This window comes from Zonotrichia albicollis, chromosome 12, assembly GCF_047830755.1.
Source record: "Zonotrichia albicollis isolate bZonAlb1 chromosome 12, bZonAlb1.hap1, whole genome shotgun sequence".
NCBI classification, from domain to species: Eukaryota; Metazoa; Chordata; class Aves; order Passeriformes; family Passerellidae; genus Zonotrichia; species Zonotrichia albicollis.
In genome coordinates, this window is record NC_133830.1 from 16595603 (window position 1) to 16613225 (window position 17623).

Here is a 17623-nt window from a genome sequence, read left to right on the forward strand (position 1 = left end):
AAAGAGTCTTGTAGAAGATCATACAGTGGAATCATTACACTGAAGCTGCTGAGATAAGCTTTATGATAAGCGTTATCTTTTTGAGAAACTGATCCAAACCTCACTTATTTTGAGTTAATTGCGTGTTATTTGTTACGGCTGTTATTGTTCCCCCCACAGCTGCAGGCATTCTTCTCTCAAACACACTCAACATGCATACTCATGATTAATGTTATTTTTAACATTTCTGGACAGCATTTAAAAATATACAACCCACTCAGACTGACTTAGCACGTGCTCCTCTGAGCCAGGCTGCCATTGTCCCACCGAGCCCATACAGCAGTGCAGGTGTATCCCAGAGACATCAGTAATCCTAAAGGTTTGCTTTTCATTCTTATGGATATTTACACACACACCCATCATAAAAGCATTGTTCAGCCCATGACTGGCCTCTAGTTTCAGAGGTTTAGCTTTCCAGAAGTTAATATTAAATCAATTCTATACACTTCTCTAGGAGGAGCCAATGTGGAAAGCTGGATTAATTTTACTACAGCTTCTAGTTACCCAATTTCTAAAACAAGTATTCACAATGCAGGAAGCTTTTATTGCCCTAGACACATCCATCTTGTGCAAGAAGGATCAGAGAGCTGTTTAAATGCAGCCTCAGGACACAATGCAAAACAAAGACTTGGGAGCCTCCACGTAACCTGGAACAAAGCTACGCCGCTTAAATGACTGATGTTGACTGGACAGGGTTAAACAACAGCTTTACACAGCTCATAAAACACCAGCTAATTTTAACTTCATTCTTTACCTCCCCACAATTGCCAGAAAAACTTTTTAAAAAGCCAACTTTGCAGCTGAAGAGACAGCCTGGAACAGAATGCAACTTTTGGAGAGACAGCAGAAAACTGCAGCCCTCGCATCACATGTGAGCACCCGCAGATACCGGAGCCTCTGCACATAACTTCAGACACTGAGTCTCATCCTCAGCAGCCTTTGAAACAGGGAAGGGGAAGGAAGAAACAGCAGCTCTCTAATGAGGGCAGTAAGTCCTAATAACGTGCATGGGAAGAGACTTACAAAGAAATTTCCAGTTCAATTTGATTTATTACTGAAGTGACATGTTTCAGAAGGGAAAAAAAACCAAAACAACTGACAAATCTCATCAGCACAGGCAAGAAAGGAGCGTGTTGCAATTATTGTGTTGCAGTCAGTGTTGTGTGGGTGACGACAGCAACACTGAAATATGCTTAGGAAAGAGGAAAGGAAGCAAGAAAGACTAACTGTGCCCCTTAAGCCCTGCTTGTTAGGCCAGATTACGTGACACAGGGATGTTCTTTAGTTCAAAGGTTCCTGAGAAGGTTGTGAAATCTCCTTTGACAGCTTCCAGAAACAAAAATACACAAATACCCCACTGCCCCAGTTTCTCAACACATTGGAAGCCTTTACATAATGTATTGACACCAAGAATTCCAGCTGCTTCACGTACAACTCATACTGAAAATATGAAAAAGCACTGATGAACGTAGAAGCCTCTGCTCTCGTAAGTTTAAAAATGAAATTAAAATAAAATACCAGTTTCCAGGTATTTCCTACTAGCATTATCCACACCAATCCCCAGGACTCACCCTTCCTACCATCGCACATCTTTGTTCCAGTACAACTCTTTCACAAAGCAGCCTTGTAAAATATTTCTTTCTTCAGAATCCTATACACACTGATCAGAAGTACAGCAGAACTTTATTCTTTGAATGAGGAAGAACATCCAGGCCCAGTATTTGGATATCTGCTTATAAAACTTACTTTGTCTTTTTATTTAACCTGTCTTCGTACCTAAGCAGGGCATCAGTTTCAGGTTACTGAAGGAGAAATGTTAGGATGGAACAGGTTTCCTGAGGACACTATTTGTGCAGCATTTGTTCCACAGTAAGACCACCTCAGAAACAAGATTTAGAACATTCCACAGGGATTTAGTAATAGTTAAAAACAAAAATTATGGAAAAATTAACCTGCTGTCCCATGGCTTTACTCTTGATAGCTATTAGAACAGCCTTAGTGCTCTTCCTGCTGCTCCTACACCTCTCCAGAGGCAGCTGGACACTTGCTTTACCTCTGAGGCAGCAGTGAGTATACCCATCAATTCTGAGGCCAAGAGGACAAACTACAAAACTCACAGGGTATTTTCATTAAAAACCACCTGCAATTAGGGCATGTAAGACTTTAACCAAATTGCCTAAGAGGATATTGGTGTAAAAAACACCCTGTTGTCACCTTGAACTAGAAGCACTGGAAAAGCATTCTCACCTGAGCTGTAATCTTTCAGTCGCAGGTCCTTCACAGGTGTCCCATCAGGCCCTCGGAAAGCGTTGAGGATCTACAGGAAAAACAAGATCCACTTCATCTCCAAAATCCAACCTCCAAACCCAAGGTACTTGCCAATGCACATTTCTGTCTCTCCAAGAGTTCTGTTCTTTCTAGGTTAAGGCTGTTACAAACTGACACACTTTCCAGCAGTACCTGAGAATTAAGTTCCAGCAGTACCTGAGAATTGTTACCGAGTTTTCAAAGTATTTTTGGGTTTTGTTTGAAGAAGTGAGCACCATTTACACCACAATTCAACTGTTCAAAGGTTTATTACACTGCTTTCAGCCAGACTCAGATCACGTCCTTATTTAAGGTCAAAGATGTCCTACTGCCTTTAAGAAAATCAAAGTACAAGAGCAACTGTTCTGGGTCTTATCATCCTCTGAAGGACAAAGTTCTGTTGTGAGTTCTCCTTTATCAAGCCCCAGAAGATGATCACTACAGCTAGCCCTAGCAAAAACTGCTGCAGGTAGGGGTTCTCATGCCTGGAACCTTCACCAAATGAACAAAAAACCCCAAAACTGAAGTCCTAATTCATAAGAAATTGAGCTACTTTCACCATGTAGCCTACATCATTTTATGGGTATTTTTTACTAAAATCAGCAGGAACAGCAGATATCTTTTCCATCTTTGTAAGATCTCATTTAAGCAATTTCAAGTAACTAAGAACAAACAAGTTCGCTTAGACACTACTTGTCTTCTGAGCCCAAAATAGTAGTAACAATATTTGGTATATATAAAGCAGTGATGAAGTAAGGCATGTTGCAGAGTCTGGAGTCAAGGCTTCTAGCTATCAACACCCCACATGCAACCACAGGAAAACTCATCACTTCCAGAAGCCCCAAAAACCCAGAATAATCAGATAACAGGTAACATTGCAATGACTTCTAAATCTGGATTTTCCCCTGGGGAAATGACAGACCATCTGATATGCCTTAACCAGGCTTCAAAGTGGTACTTTAGAAACCCTCAAGAGAAGTTTCTGGATGAGAAACATCCCACTTACATCATCCTTTGTGGCAGTTTCAGGCACTCCTCCGAGTCGAATGAGCTTGCTTGGCTTCACATACTTGGGGCAGGTCCGGTAATCTTGGTCCTTGAGTTCACACAATCAAGATGGGTTTACAAATGAGAGATGCTGGCTCACAAGATACACAAGCAGCAGCAAAATAAAGCAGGGGAAAATTCAAAGGCAAAGGCCCATAAGCAGCCTGACTTAAAGCTTTAACCCCTTGCTGGAGATTCAGGGAGCTCTGGAGGAGCTCTTCACATGCTCACTGAGCTGTATAGGAAGATATAGCTCCAGGAAAATAAAATGGGCAGATCATATCTCTCTGCTTTCCAGCAGTGGGAGATTCAAATTCAATAGCAGTTATTCAAATTCAATAGCAGTTATTCAAATTCAATAGCAGTTATTAACTCAGTAGTTACCACTACCTTCAGGTTTGCAAGATAACTCTGAAGGACAACAAAGTATATATGAGATAGTAGCACACAGGCCCACCCAAGGCAGGAGCTTCTCTCTGATACTGCCCATAAGCAACATCCAGGGCAAAACAACAAAATACATTTATCTGTAACCACTTCCCCCAAAACCCTCTGTCAGGTCGTTTTCAACCTGGGGACTTTCTGAACCAAATCTGGTTCTACATATTTAGCAACTCTCACTTGCTAGACTGCACTTCTCTTGGGAAATGTTTCTGAGATAGAAAGGGTGCCCATTAAATAACATGGAGCAGAGAATGATCTCAGAGAAGGATGGTGAATTAGAATAGAACTGAAGTGATGGGACATGGATGAAGACTCCTTCCCAACTCCTCCCATTCTTTGGCCAACACACATTCAACAGAGACATCAATTGACAAAAACACCTACCTGAAGGTTCTTATAGGGCCTAGAATCTTTGTTGGGTTTTCCCTCTGCAAAGGACTTGCCATGTTCATAATCAAACATTTGATGCCCCGGCAGCCGGTGATCCACATCCCGATATTCCATGTTCCTGTAGTCTGTATCTTGCCTCCCAAGGAAATCCAGGTCACCTTCACCCTTTAACCCAAGATCAGCATCGGATCTTTGCTGCTCCCCCCCAGAAAGCTGCTGCTGTTGCTGCTTGTTAGCAAAGGTCTGAGGTTGCTCCTCTTGATCCTGAAGAGTAGGAAGAGGTCCACGGCTATTCTGGAAATTGTGTGAAGTGTCATCTTCAAGACCCACTCCCAGGGATTCCTCTTCTCTGGCTGGTGCTTCCGAGTGTTGGAATTCTCCTTTTTGGCTACCAAAGGGATTTCTATCTAGACTAAGTGCAGACTCATCTCTTTTGCTGGTGTTTAAACCAGAGCCCTCTCTTTCTGCTAAAGGTACATTAGGTTGGTTGTGTCTAAAATCTACAAGGCTTTGATCCACAGGAGGCATTTCCCTATCTGAAAAGTCCATGGGAGGAGCCACATCTCTGCTCCTAAAGTCCTGATCAGATCGGGATCTGTGTCTATTTCTGAAGTCTGACGATGGTGCGTTCCTGTTTCTGAAGTCCAGATCAGAGGTGCCCACGCCCCTGAAGTCCAAATCAGGTACATCCCTATTTCTGAAGTCTGAATAGGAATGTTCTCTGCCCCTGTAGTCTAACTCAGACATGTCTCTTGCCCTAAAGTCTGAATGAGGCCCATCTCGACCTCTGAAGTCGAAATCATAAGACCCCCTTCCCCTGAAGTCTGAGGGAGGTTCCTCCCTGCCCCTGTAATCCATGTTGTGTGCTTCCCTGTCCCGGAAGTTCATGCGGAACGTGTCCCTGTTCCTGTAGTCCCCTGAGGGAACATCCCCAGCCCTGAAGTCCATGGGGGGCCCTTCTCTCTCCCGGAAGTCTCCAGAGTACATATCCCTGCCCCTGTACTCAGAAGGAGGCGGCTCCCTACCTCTGAAATCCATCTGAGACTCATCTCTGCCCTGGAAGTCAGATGGTGGGAAATCCCTGCCCCTGAAATCGTGGTGCCCATCCCCACCTCTGAAGTCACTACGTGGTCCATCTCTAGCTCCATAGCTGAAAGGAGGTTCCTCTCTGTTGGCAAACTGAGGATTGAGGAGGCCTGAGAGTCCCTGGATATCAAAAGGAAGTGATTTTCTGCCAGAGAAGTTGCCAGAGTGTCTTTCTTGACCAAGACTATCAAGGGAAGGAGGATATTCCCTGTTCCACCCGGGAGCAAACCTTTCTTCTTGGCTCCCACTGTAGAAATAAAGACAGTATTATTCATAACGTGCTTAAGAGTCTGAAATCTACACAGCAGCACATTCTTCTCTAAACTTTTATAGAGCTGTGTAACAGTCTAAGATCCGCAGAAGATATTGATGTTTGGCAGTTTAAGATGAGGCAGCATACGACAGATGTGAGAAAGTAAACTGGGGTGCTCCCATTTCAGCACAATTTCCAGAAGCACTCAACAGAGAATACCTGCAACATTAATGGGTTAATGATGGTAGCAATCCACATAGTCCTGCACTGCACACAGCTCTGCAGCTGTCTGAGGTGCCAGCAGCTGGTGGGTTGGTTCATTAGCCTCACCAGCACACGCCTGTGAGGAGCCCAGGAGCTTAAGCTCTCTGGGCAGTATGGAAACAGCTAAATTAACACATCATCCTGAGGCACATGAAGGCAGAGGTTACCAAACAGGCTTTACTGACATGCTACAAAGATTCATTTATGCTTCCTTGTGCTGCAGTCCAAACTGGAAAATTCTGAAACCATCAGTTCACTGAGGGTGCCTCACAGGACTATGCCAACATCCAAGATATCCCTGTGCTCATGCCTCAGACTGTCTTACACCGAGTTCACAGGACTACAGCTATGAGCTCTCCCAATATCTCCATAAAAACACTCAGGAAGAATTTTCCTCTTAAGGCAGTTGTTCAAAATCCAATGGAGCTTTTTTATTTTTTTTTTGGTGGGCTGGAACTATCTGATTTTTCACCTAAGCAAGGCTCTAATACATTTTTTAAAAAACAGAATGATACAGTATCAGCACATTTTAAAATAACACCAAATGCTACCCAAAGCAGTGGACATTTCCTTAGCAACTACAGCAAGTCATGTTGTACTCTGAGTTTCACTACAGAATCACTCACCAAGATTAATCAAAGCATACACAGATTTCCTAAGGCACACGGTCCATTTCACCACCATGTAGAATAGCAATTAAAACTTGGATCAAGGTTAGCATTCCCCACCCAATACATTAAAGAATGATGCCAATAAAATCCACTTAAAAATCATTAGAACAGCACAATTGATATAATCACAAGACACAATCCCTCCCTCATTAACACTGCTACTACATGTTCTGGAGGATACTGATTTTTATCAGCTTTCTCAACACATTACAGTAGACAATTATTTGAAGTATTCTTAGAGCAGAAACCTAAGGCATGCCAGAGCAGTTCCTTTATCACGCTGATTTTCAAGTGACTGAGGTGCACACACGAGCAAAGGATGAAAGAATGATGCACAACAGAGGAAAATTCTAGATTTTGGTGGCTTCATTTTTACAGCCAGCGCTCTCTTGCAAACACAGGTCCCAAGTAACACAGAGGAACACAAACTAATAAAAATATTGTGCTGTACAGGTCAGCTGCATATTAATCTTTAGAACAGTTGCAGTGACATTCAAAAACGCCTTATGAAGGAGTATATGAGGATATAGATTTTTTGCAAGTGCATGTAGTGGTAGGATAATGGGAAAGAGAGCGGGTTTAGATTGGACACCAGGAGTAAATTCTTCCCTGTCAGGATGGTGAGGCCTTGGCACAGGCTGCCCAGTGAAGGATGCCCCATCTCTGGAAGGGCTCAAGGCCATGTTGGGCAGTCTTGGAGCAGCCTGGGATAGTGGAAGGTGTCCCTGCCCACACCAGGGATTTGGAACATGATGGTCTTTAAGGTCCCTTCCAATCAAACCATTCTGTGATGCTATGATGTACAGACTTATTAACCTCATGGAAAGAATTAAACTCTCAATGTTTTAATAAAATTGTGTGCAATAAATGTGCCAGTATTTCTGAACTAATTTTCTTCTCTTACAGGCATTAACAGCACATAATACCAAAAGCCATACAGCACATCACATTGGCTCACAACAGCTAAACTAAGTATCACTAGAAAAGGTGGTGTGGAGGACTAGAAATATTAAAAGCAGCTGTTGCTTAAAAACTGAATTTAAAACTTCACAGAAATGCAAAAACCATCAATTAACTTGTCTGTTCTTTGGCCATCACAACTAGCTCCACAGAGACCTCATAACTTCTACCAAAACAGTAAACAGTGAGTTCCCAAGGCTTATTGTATTTAAGAACATTCCTGAAATAAACCATACATGGAAGTGCTTACCGAAAAGACCCCATTCTGTTGCCTTGTCGATGGTCTCCCCACATTTTGATCTTGTCTGGTAGGCTTCCAGAAATGGTTAACTCACTCTAACAACACCCAGACACCACAACCTGTTGAATAAAAAGCATGATGATAAGCCACAAGGCAAAGAACACACATGACATGAGAAAAACACTGCTGGTTAGAAGGGGTGTGTATAACATCTGATCAGGATTCACAGATATACAAGACCACACTGAGGCATGAATGAATTCAAGTGTTGCATTTCTCCATGTCCAAATTTGTAAGTGCCAAATGACTCCTGAAATCAAACTGTCAATATGGTGGGCAAACAATTTGATATCTGCTTTGATTAACATAGAGCTTTCCAACATACTGTGCTGTCTGACACTATTCAGGGTGCAGCTAGAAAAGTGAGAACGCCGCCATCTATAAACAACAAGGACCGCTGCCGAACAACAGTTTGCAATTAATGTTTAATCCAAACTAATTTTGCCAAAAGCTCTTTGCTGTTCAAGGAAACGATCGCCATTCTTGGTCTACCATGGATACTCTGCCCTCAGAAGTATGTAGACAACAGAGGAGGTTTTGCCAACAAATCATGACAGGCACTGTTCTCCAACGCTGCCCTCATCAAGAAGAGTGACGCAAGTAACACTTGCCTCAACAGAAATCTAAAATTTCATCCACTTCCTCCCACCAGCAGAGAAGGTGAGGATTTCCTGGCGATAACCAAAGCTAGGACTTGAAATAGGAAGTACTTCCGTCTTTCCAAAAGAAAAAAAAAGGCTGCAGCAGAGCATGGAGAAAACTGAGGGAGATGGCAACCTGCTGGCCTCAAACCTGCTTGGCCAGTCCAGCTGCAGTGGGGCAGGAGGGCTGCCATGCCACCAGACCAAGGCTGGGAGAGCTGGTGCTAAAACACTGTTCCAAAGAGGGATTATTTACCTCCAGTGGCTGAGGGGACAGAGGACAGCACAGACAGTCACTGCCAGGCCTGGCTGCAGCAGCTCTTGTCAAAGAAAGGCACACAAAGTCCTGTTTGTTCTGCCTTCCAAAGGTCAGCGCTGCCACAGCAGAGGCAGGTCAGCAGAGCAGGTTAGGACAGACCTTCCACCAGAGAGCAATTCCAGGTGCTGCTGCTGGCAGTTGTCTGTGCCAAGGAGCTGAGGGAGCTGCTGCTGTGCCAAGAGAGTCCATGCTCTTGCCAGGGTCCAGTGCCCACCAGGGAAGGCTCAGGTGGGAGCCAGGGACAGCAGGTTCTGGCAGAAACCAAGCACGCAGAGGCTGAGGAAGGCAGCCTGTGCAACCACCACTGATCCATCCACCCCAGTGTCACTGCCAAGGAAACAGGTTCATTCCATTGGCCACTCAGTCTGCTCCCATTTTACATGGCTCTTGATAAATAACTGCCCTGGTCCCAAGGATTTCCTCCATCTTTCTAGGAGGAAAGGTTCTCTTTCTAAGAGAACCAAGACCACACCCCCTCCATGGCAAGGGCAGGCAAAGGGAGATGGTTCCTGTTGTCAGCCAGTCCTTTCACCCGAGATCTTTTGCAGCCTGCAGACCTTGCATTTCTTGCTCTTCCCTTCTGGATTTCCCTCCCCCACTCCACTTCTCCTTAAGTCAACAACCTCACCAACGCTTAAAAAAAAAAAAAAAAATCCCTTGCCAGCTGGAAACTGTTTAGACACAATATTCAAATTATCAGGAAAGGAAAAAAATACCACTGGACAGCTACCAGGCCTGGCACAGGCGTGCTGGGCCATGCAGCAACCTCCGGGAGCGTGAGGTCATGGTTCAGTAACACAGGGAGCAACAGTGGCTCTGACAGCCCCCACTCAGCCTGATCTGCTCCCCGCCTGCGCCTCTGGCAAAGCACCGGCTGTGAGTTGTGCCAGCTCGTGCTTTCCTGGGTCTGCACCACGGATGACCCTCACAAGAGAGTTATATTTAACCCAGGTCACTTCAGGGATACGCTTTACCACACAAGCCCGCAAACCAAGGTGACAGCAAACTGCAGGACAGGGACAGAAGGGTCTTAGCCAGGCTTGCACTGATGCCAGGATCTCCTGAAGGTACACCCTGCTACAACTGCTCCAAAAAAAGCACACCGTGATGAGACATCGTGAGGATTCACCCTTCTGCCACGGGCAGGTACCTGCCAGCTCAGCTGCCACCTCCCAGCTCCCAGGTAAATGCTGGGAGACAGGTCAGAGTGAGGGAGGCTGTGTGCCAAAGACACCCCAGGCCAACAGCGATCGCGGCAAAAAGCCACCTGCGTGCTTGGAACTGTGCACCCATTAGTTCTGCCATGCTCTGGTCACAACCAAGTGTTTGAGGATTTGGAAACAGTCCAGTCACTGGCAGAGCCCAGAGCAACAGCTCTCTAGGACAATAATGAGCAGCTACAATTACCCTGAACATTTGGGAGGCAGATATGCATCATCCTTCCCTACTCCTATCCCAGCTGGCTCTACCTCCTGGAGGCAAAGCCTCAGCTCCACCGAAGATACAGAGGGCACAACTAAACAAGGAGAAGCTCCTTTGTGGTTTTAGTTCCTCCAATGACTGCTGGCCACACAGCCCTCCCAGGGGAGGCTGGTGGAGCTCCAGATGCTCCCTGGCATCACACCCAATGGCTTCCTCAGGACTGTGCCCCTGCCCTCCCCAGTGCTTCCCAGGCACCCCTGGGGAGGGTCCTGACTCCACGTCCCAATCTGCACGTGCCAAGCCTGACAGCAAACTCTTGGGGCTCTTATTCCAATTTATATCCCGCTATGGGAAAATAATGGCTTTGATCATGGGGATTGTGCAGCTGAGCCAGACTAAGCAACTGGTCTTCTTGAGGACTAAATAAAGACATCTGTCAAGGGGCCAGCACAGCCCTCAAGTGTCTCCTCACCAATTTACACCCAGCTTCACACCTTTTTCCCAAATATGGGGGAGAGAAGGGTAATTGGTGACAGACTGGGTGCTATTTTCAGAAAAATACTCTGATATTCAGAGCTTCTCTCCAAACAGATTTTGCCAAGACTTGGTATTTATAGAGCATGAGGAAATCAAACACTGAACTACACACGAGAGCAGAGGAAGCAGTTTGCTGTGGAACAACTTTCTGTACTCAGTAAAGTTTTTGTAAGGCTGAAGAAAGGAAAAGGCCTCTGTGAAACCTAAGTTCTGTAGGAGGTACAAGAAAAAACCATTCCCCAAAGCTACAGAAACTGCAAGTAGCCAAGAAAGGCAGTTACAGCCAATGTTAGATAGAGATCCCTAATTCAGAAAAAATATCAAAAGCAGGTCACTGACATGTGGAAGTGAAGGGACAGGGAATCATTTTGGCTCTCATAGGTGTCAGGCTGGAGGATTTTCATTTTAAAAAAGCAGACGTGCATACTTTTCATCTGTATGATGCTTCTAAAAACATGTATTAGAGACAATTGGGTGAATTCCTAACACACATCCCACCCCATTACTATCCTGACCTTGCTTGTCTCAAAGGACTTCACAAGTTGCTCCCAACCAGTGGATGTTGGGAAAGACTCACACCAAAAACACCCTGCCAGGACAGAAAAGTGAATTTCACCTTCAGCAGCATTGTCAAAAGTAACACCACACAGCAGCAGCAACACCAGCCTCTCAATTGTTTTTAAAATCAGAGCACGGGAGGTCACTGCCATCACTTCCAGCCATTCCTGATCACCGCCTTACGTGGCCTCCACCAGAGCCAGACCACATCCTGCCTCCACCTAAGGCTTTACTCACAGCCCAAAATCTCATTTAGCCCATCACTTGGGATTAAATTCACTAACACACAGCTCCCGTCAGATCCCTCTGCATCCCAGCACGAATCCAGCCCACTTCGGTCCAGCCCCTTTTACAGCCACAAACATTCCAAGACGGACACACATGTGACCTGGTGCAGGTGCAAAAAGGCCCAAATCTTGATCAGGGCCTCAGAACACCACTGAGATAGCCACAAACACCACAGCTGCTGTCAGCGATACACACGTGGCAGGCCCCAACACCTCCGTGTGGGGACATCGTATTCTGAGCCAGGGGCCGAGCATCCCAGCCCCAAAACCACATCCCCCAGCAGGGCGTGAGGTTCTGATGGACACCGAGCCCACAGCACGCAGCTGCGGGCCCACAGCGCCAGTTCCTGCTGCCTCACGCCCGCAGCGGGCCGGCCCAGCCTCACTCTGTTCCCGAGCCACGGGTGACCCAAAACAGACACATACACACAACCCCCCCGCCTCATGGACTCCGCAGCCTGCCCTCCTCTACCCCGGGCAAGCCCACCCCGGGAGCCCCTCGGGACACTCTTTGACGCTCCCACCCTACTGAGCGAGATCCCCTTTATCCCAGGCGATCCCCTTTATCTCCCGAGAGACCCTGATCACCTACTCCTCCTCTTCCTCCTCCTGCTCCGCCGCTCCCGCCTCGCACAGGCCCCACGGCCGCCACGGCGAGAACCCGGAACTTCCGGCTCCCTCCTCCCGCTCGGGCTCCCAGAGGATGCTGGGAATTGTAGTCTCTATCACGCGGTTCCTGCCGCCCCTTCTCAGCCGTGTCCTTGGGGCTCACGGACTACAACTCCTATGATCCCCCTTGGACCGCACCGCCTACAACTCCCATGATGCCCCGCGGCGGGTCGCCGCGATGGCGGGGGTGTCGCCGCGGTCGGGGCCGGGACCGGCGGTAGGGCGGGAGGTGACCGTCCGCCGCCGGCTCCGGGCCCTTTTCCGACCCTCCTAGGCTGTGCCCGGGGGGCTGCAGGGCGGCCCCGGGAGGAGCCGCGGAGGTGGGTCCCTGCGCGCTGTCATTAAGGGGGGTCCTGGGCCTGGGTCGTGCCGGGGCTGAGGAGCGGTGACACCTCAGCGCCGGAGGGGGAAGGGTGGGGGTGGGTCCATGCTGGGCCGGGAGAGTCCTGGGGTGAGTCCCGCCCACGGGAAGGTCAGCAGGGTGAGTAGGACAGGTGAGGACGGGGCCCCGATCCACTGCCCGGCACCCTCTGGGGCTGTCACAGGATTTTAGTGGGGGGTCTGGCTCCCCCAGGTGCGGAGGGGGTCCCAGAAAGCTCCTCGGCACTCTCCAGGGCTGGCACAGGCTCCCCCGGATGGACAGAGCCCTTATCCGTTCCCCAGTACTCTCCAGAGCTGTCACAGGGTTTTGTGGGGTGAGGATTTAGCTCCCAAGGGGACGACAGAGCTTTGACTCCAAAGTCAAAGGAACTTTGAGCCAGTTCCCCAACACGCTCCAGAGCTGTCACAGGTTTGGGGCTGGGGGCTGCATGAGCTCCCCCTGGTAAGGACAGGGCCCTGATCCACTCAGGGCTGGCACAGGACTTTGTGGGGGCTGGTCTGGCTCCCCCAGGTGCAGCGTTAGTGGGATTGGATTTGGGAGCAGGAGGTGTGCTGGGGCACAGAGCAGAGCCCGGGCTCCATGAGCTTCCCCAGCAGCCAGGTTCAGAGGCACAGGCTCCTCACCAGCCTGCCTCCTGTTGCTTTTGCTTGTGCTCACTTTTGAGCTGGTTTTCCCTCAGGGAAGGGAGGAAGGAGCAGGCTGGAGGCATGGCCTCTGCTGGAGAGGACACCCAGCTCCTGGGCTGATGCCAAATGTGCCAGCTCACAAGGAGTGCCACCAGCCTTGTCCCATGGCAGCCACCAAACCCGGTCCCAGGAGGGTCATAAACCCCTCCCTTTGCAAACACGAGGCCTCTGGGATCTCAGGTGTGGGGACAGGCCCCATCCAGGGCCGTGGCCCTTCCCCCTCGCTGCACAGGGAGCCTGAGCAGCTTTCACAGGGGAAATCGGGGCCAAGCCTGGATGAAAGGTGCCGTGGCCAGGGGCCTGGAAAGAGCTGGGGCTGTGTGAGAGAGGAAATCCTGCTGGATTAGAGCAGCTTTCCTGACATCTCACCAGGGCTCGGAGCTGCCTGCTGAGCCAGCGGGATTGGGCCACGGGTGCTGGCCTGGCCCCGCTGGAGAGCAGAGCAGTTCAGGGCGTGCTTTGAACGTGAGGGGACACAGGGGTGACACTGTGGGTCACATGCAGGTCCTGCCCCGAGGAATGGCTGCAGATGTCCATAAGAAGAAAAGCTGGGAAGTGCCCAATGGGTCCCTGGCGCCAGGAGATGGGCAGCACACAGAGAGGTCCGAGAGCCCCACGCCGGGGCTGGCACAGGGCACGGAGCCAGGTATGGAGCACAGCTCACCAAGGGGGGAGGCAAGGCGGGGAAGGAGCAGTTCTTCATGTGAGCTGGGACCTCCACAGCCCTGTGGGCAGGGTGAGATGTGCCCACTCATCACCATCACCAGCAGGACCTGCACCCACAGGGTGCTGTGGGATGGGGAGGGGAGGCAGGTCCCCTCTGCATCCTTCCCCCACATGGGGGACACGTGGACGGATGCTGCACGGCCGCTGTTCCCAGGGGCGGGCCAGGAGGGAGCCATGTTCGTGCACACCCGCTCCTACGAGGACCTGACCAGTCCCGAGGACGGGGCGGCTGCGGCGCGGAGCCCGGAGGAGAGGCGGGGGGAGCCGGCCGAGCAGAGCAGCATGGAGCAGATCAGCAAGGACTTCAGCGAGCTGAGCACGCAGCTCACGGGCATGGCCCTCGACCTGGACGAGGAGATGAGGGCGGGCAAGGAGGGGAAGCTGGAGCCATCCCCGCAGACCACCCGGCGCGACTCGGTGCTGTCGGGGAAGGAGGAGGAGGACGTGACCATGGACGCCTGGCGCTCGCACCGGAAGCACGTCTTTGTGCTGAGCGAGGCGGGCAAGCCCGTGTACTCCCGCTATGGCTCTGAGGAGGCCCTGTCCAGCACCATGGGCGTCATGATGGCCCTGGTGTCCTTCCTGGAGGCCGAGAAAAACGCCATCCGGTCCATCCACGCAGGTACCACCCCAGGGAGGGAGGGGATGGGGGGTTCACAGCCTGCCCATCTATGTGCCTGCCACCATGGGCCACCATGTTACCTGTCCCCAGGGGCAGATGGGTTGCTGGGAGGAGAGGCTGCAGCCTGGCTGTAGCCCTGGGGAGCCAGGCTCACAGATCTACCCCCGGCCCCCTGGGGGCTCCCTCCCAAGCAGATGGCTACAAGGTGGTCTTCGTGCGGAGGAGCCCGCTGGTGCTGGTGGCAGTGGCACGCACCCGGCAGTCAGAGCAGGAGATTGCCCACGAGCTGCTCTACATCTACTACCAGATTCTGAGCCTGCTCACGTGGACCCAGCTCAACCACATCTTCCAGCAGAAGCAGAACTATGACCTGCGCCGGCTCCTGGCTGGCTCCGAGCGCATCACCGACAACCTGCTGGACCTCATGGCCCACGACCCCAGCTTCCTGATGGGCGCCGTGCGCTGCCTGCCCCTGGCCGCCAGCGTCCGGGACGCTGTCAGCAGCAGCCTGCAGCAGGCCAAGGCCAAGAGCCTGGTGTTTTCCATTCTGCTGTCTGGGAACCAGCTGGTGTCTCTCGTGAGGAAGAAGGATCAGTTCCTTCACCCCATTGACCTCCATTTGCTCTTTAACCTCATCAGCTCTTCTTCCTCTTTCCGGGAGGGCGAAGCCTGGACTCCCATTTGCCTCCCTAAGTTCAACTCCAGCGGTTTCTTCCACGCCCACATCTCCTACCTGGAGCAGGAGATGGACCTGTGCCTGCTGCTGGTCTCCACTGACCGTGAGGACTTCTTCACCGTGTCCGACTGCAAGCGGCGCTTCCAGGAGCGGCTGCGGCGGCGGGGGGTGCAGCACGCTCTGCACGAGGCCCTGCGCACCCCCTTCTACAGCGTCGCCCAGGTGGGCATCCCCGACCTCCGGCACTTCATCTACAAGTCCAAGAGCTCCGGGCTCTTCACCAGGTGAGGCCCCGGGGAAGCGCTGGGCCAAGGCCGTGGCACATGGTGTGGGCCAAGCCCCTTCTCCAGTGGGTTAATGGGGTGCTGTGTTCCTGCAGCCCCGAGATTGAGGCTCCCTACGTGCAGGAGGAGGAGAAGGAGAGGCTCTTGGGGCTTTACCAGTACCTGCACAGTCGGGCCCACAACTCTTCACGGCCCCTGAAGAACATCTATTTCACAGGCCCCCGCGAGAACCTCCTGGCGTGGGTAAGGCTGTTGGTGGGGTTTGGTGAGCCTGTCTTTTGTGGTCCTGCAGGGTGGGGAAAGGGGGTGGTAACACTGCACAGCACCAGCTCCGTGGCCCCCAGGGAGGACCCCAGCTTATGCATGGTCCTTTTGGGGGTGAGCTTGCCCCTGTGGGAGGGAGGGACAGGCAGGGGTAGCAGTGGGAGCTGGTAAATTCCAGCCCTAAGGGCTGTGCTATGATACTCTTGTCGTGAACTCGGTGCTGTAGAGAAAACCCACTGTGGGGCAAACCCCAGGGTTTGGTTCTCCCACTTCGGAGCAAACCAGATGCCACCCATTTAGGATACTCCACTGCCACTTTGTGTCCCTGCACTGGAGCCCCTCTGCCCATTGCTGGTAGCCCATGGGGGGAAGAAGGAGTGCCAGCCCCAGGTGGGGCACAGTCCTGGTCCCAGCACGTGTCCTGTCCTTCTCCCAGGTAACCAATGCCTTTGAGCTCTACGTGTGCTACAGTCCCCTGGGGACCAAGGCCGGCGCCATCAATGCTGTCAACAAGCTCATGAAGTGGATCCGCAAGGAGGAAGATCGACTCTTCATCCTCACGCCCCAGACATACTGAGGGCGTCACCCAGGGCATGGAGGCAGCTGGGAGAGCCCCCGCTGTGCTGGGGAGCCCATTCCCAGGGATTCCCGGGCTGTGTGTCCAGGGGAGAGGGCATGGTGGGACCCCAGAGCACAGGGAAACCCCACCTGCAGGACTGTCCAGCCTGGTTGGTAGAGATGGGGTGCACAGGAAAGGGAAGGGGATGAACAGGACTTTCTCTCAGCTGCAGGCAGTGCCCCAGCTGGGGGGCCTGCTCTTCCTCCACAGTCCTCAGCTCCATCCTTTGTTGTGAGGGTCCTGGAGTGGGGCTGCTGGTACCCAGGTTACTAGAGGGGAGCAGAGTGCTCCCTGTGCCTGGCACCTCCCTTCTCTGACATCCTGTGGCTGTGCCATGGGTGGGGGTCCCCAGGGGAGATGTGGCAGCACTCAGGGGAGCCCTATGTTGCTGTGCCCGCAGATGGCAGGTGACACTGTCCAGGCAAGGGACAGGGCTGGCCTGGGGCACACACTGCTCCTCTCCCTGCCTTGGGGGATCTGGACCCCCCCAAGTGCCAGGGAGCCTCTGCAGCCCGGGAGCGGGTTTGCCCCCCTGGCATCTGTATGAGCCTGGACCCTTCCCACTGTGGCTGTGAAAAGGGTGTCTGTCCCTGGGGATGCTGGCAGGCAGGGTGGGTCAGCAGGGTCCTGCCCACCTCAGCACAGGGACACAGGGCAGCTCCAGAGAGCCAAGGTGCCGAGGTGTTTGTCAGGCTGCTTGTGGGCTCATGGTTCTGGCTGAGGGTTGTGGATCCTGAAGGGGCAGCTCAAGCACATCTCCTTGGAGACCCCCTCAGTACAGGGCCATGGAGCTCCCCAACCCATGAAGAGTTTTCCCCTTGGCACGGGAGTACCTGTCCCCCAAACTCAGCCCCCCGAGCCAGCTACTGAGCTTCCTGCACCTCCCTGGCCACCCCAGGCACTGGTGTGGGGCTGAGCACCTGTGAACAGCCCAACTCCATGTTTTGGGGCTGTCTGAATAGTCCTGGAGTAGGTATCAGAGGAGGGGCAGAGCCATCAGGGTGACACCCCGGCACAGAGGGAGCGGGGAAGGATCCGGCGGGGCTAGCACAGGGATCTGCTCCTGTATTTATGCTCCTGCCAGCGTGTAATCGCTTGTCTTTGCTCATAAACATTATCTGGACCCTAAGTTGAGTCTTGTCGCATTCCTGTATGTTCACTGGAGTGGG

The 17623-nt window shown here is 51.4% G+C and overlaps 2 protein-coding genes across 3 annotated transcripts in view; one reads left to right on the top strand and one right to left on the bottom strand.

Moving 5' to 3' along the window:
• The window catches only part of RBM6 (RNA binding motif protein 6), a 58116-nt gene extending 45854 nt beyond the window's left edge, over window positions 1-12262 (bottom strand). Inside the window, exons 1-5 of one of the 2 annotated variants that reach the window (XM_014265919.3) lie at window positions 12119-12262; window positions 7712-7821; window positions 4222-5560; window positions 3353-3442; window positions 2287-2356 (exon numbers count right to left, since the gene is read on the bottom strand). In XM_014265919.3, the coding sequence (XP_014121394.2) occupies window positions 2287-2356; window positions 3353-3442; window positions 4222-5560; window positions 7712-7755 (1543 nt within the window). In that variant the 5' untranslated portion in view covers window positions 7756-7821; window positions 12119-12262. Of the gene's footprint in view, window positions 1-2286; window positions 2357-3352; window positions 3443-4221; window positions 5561-7711; window positions 7822-12114 lie in introns of both variants that reach the window. The other variant, XM_005485536.4, reaches the window with a different exon arrangement.
• Window positions 12263-12319: 57 nt separating this feature from the next.
• Window positions 12320-17583, top strand: MON1A (MON1 homolog A, secretory trafficking associated). Its single transcript, XM_005485537.3, has 6 exons — window positions 12320-12515; window positions 13768-13909; window positions 14144-14611; window positions 14806-15571; window positions 15667-15814; window positions 16272-17583. The coding sequence occupies exons 2-6, from the start codon at window positions 13783-13785 to the stop codon at window positions 16410-16412; spliced, it is 1650 nt and encodes a 549-aa protein (XP_005485594.2). The 5' UTR covers window positions 12320-12515; window positions 13768-13782; the 3' UTR covers window positions 16413-17583.
• Window positions 17584-17623: the final 40 nt, after the last annotated feature.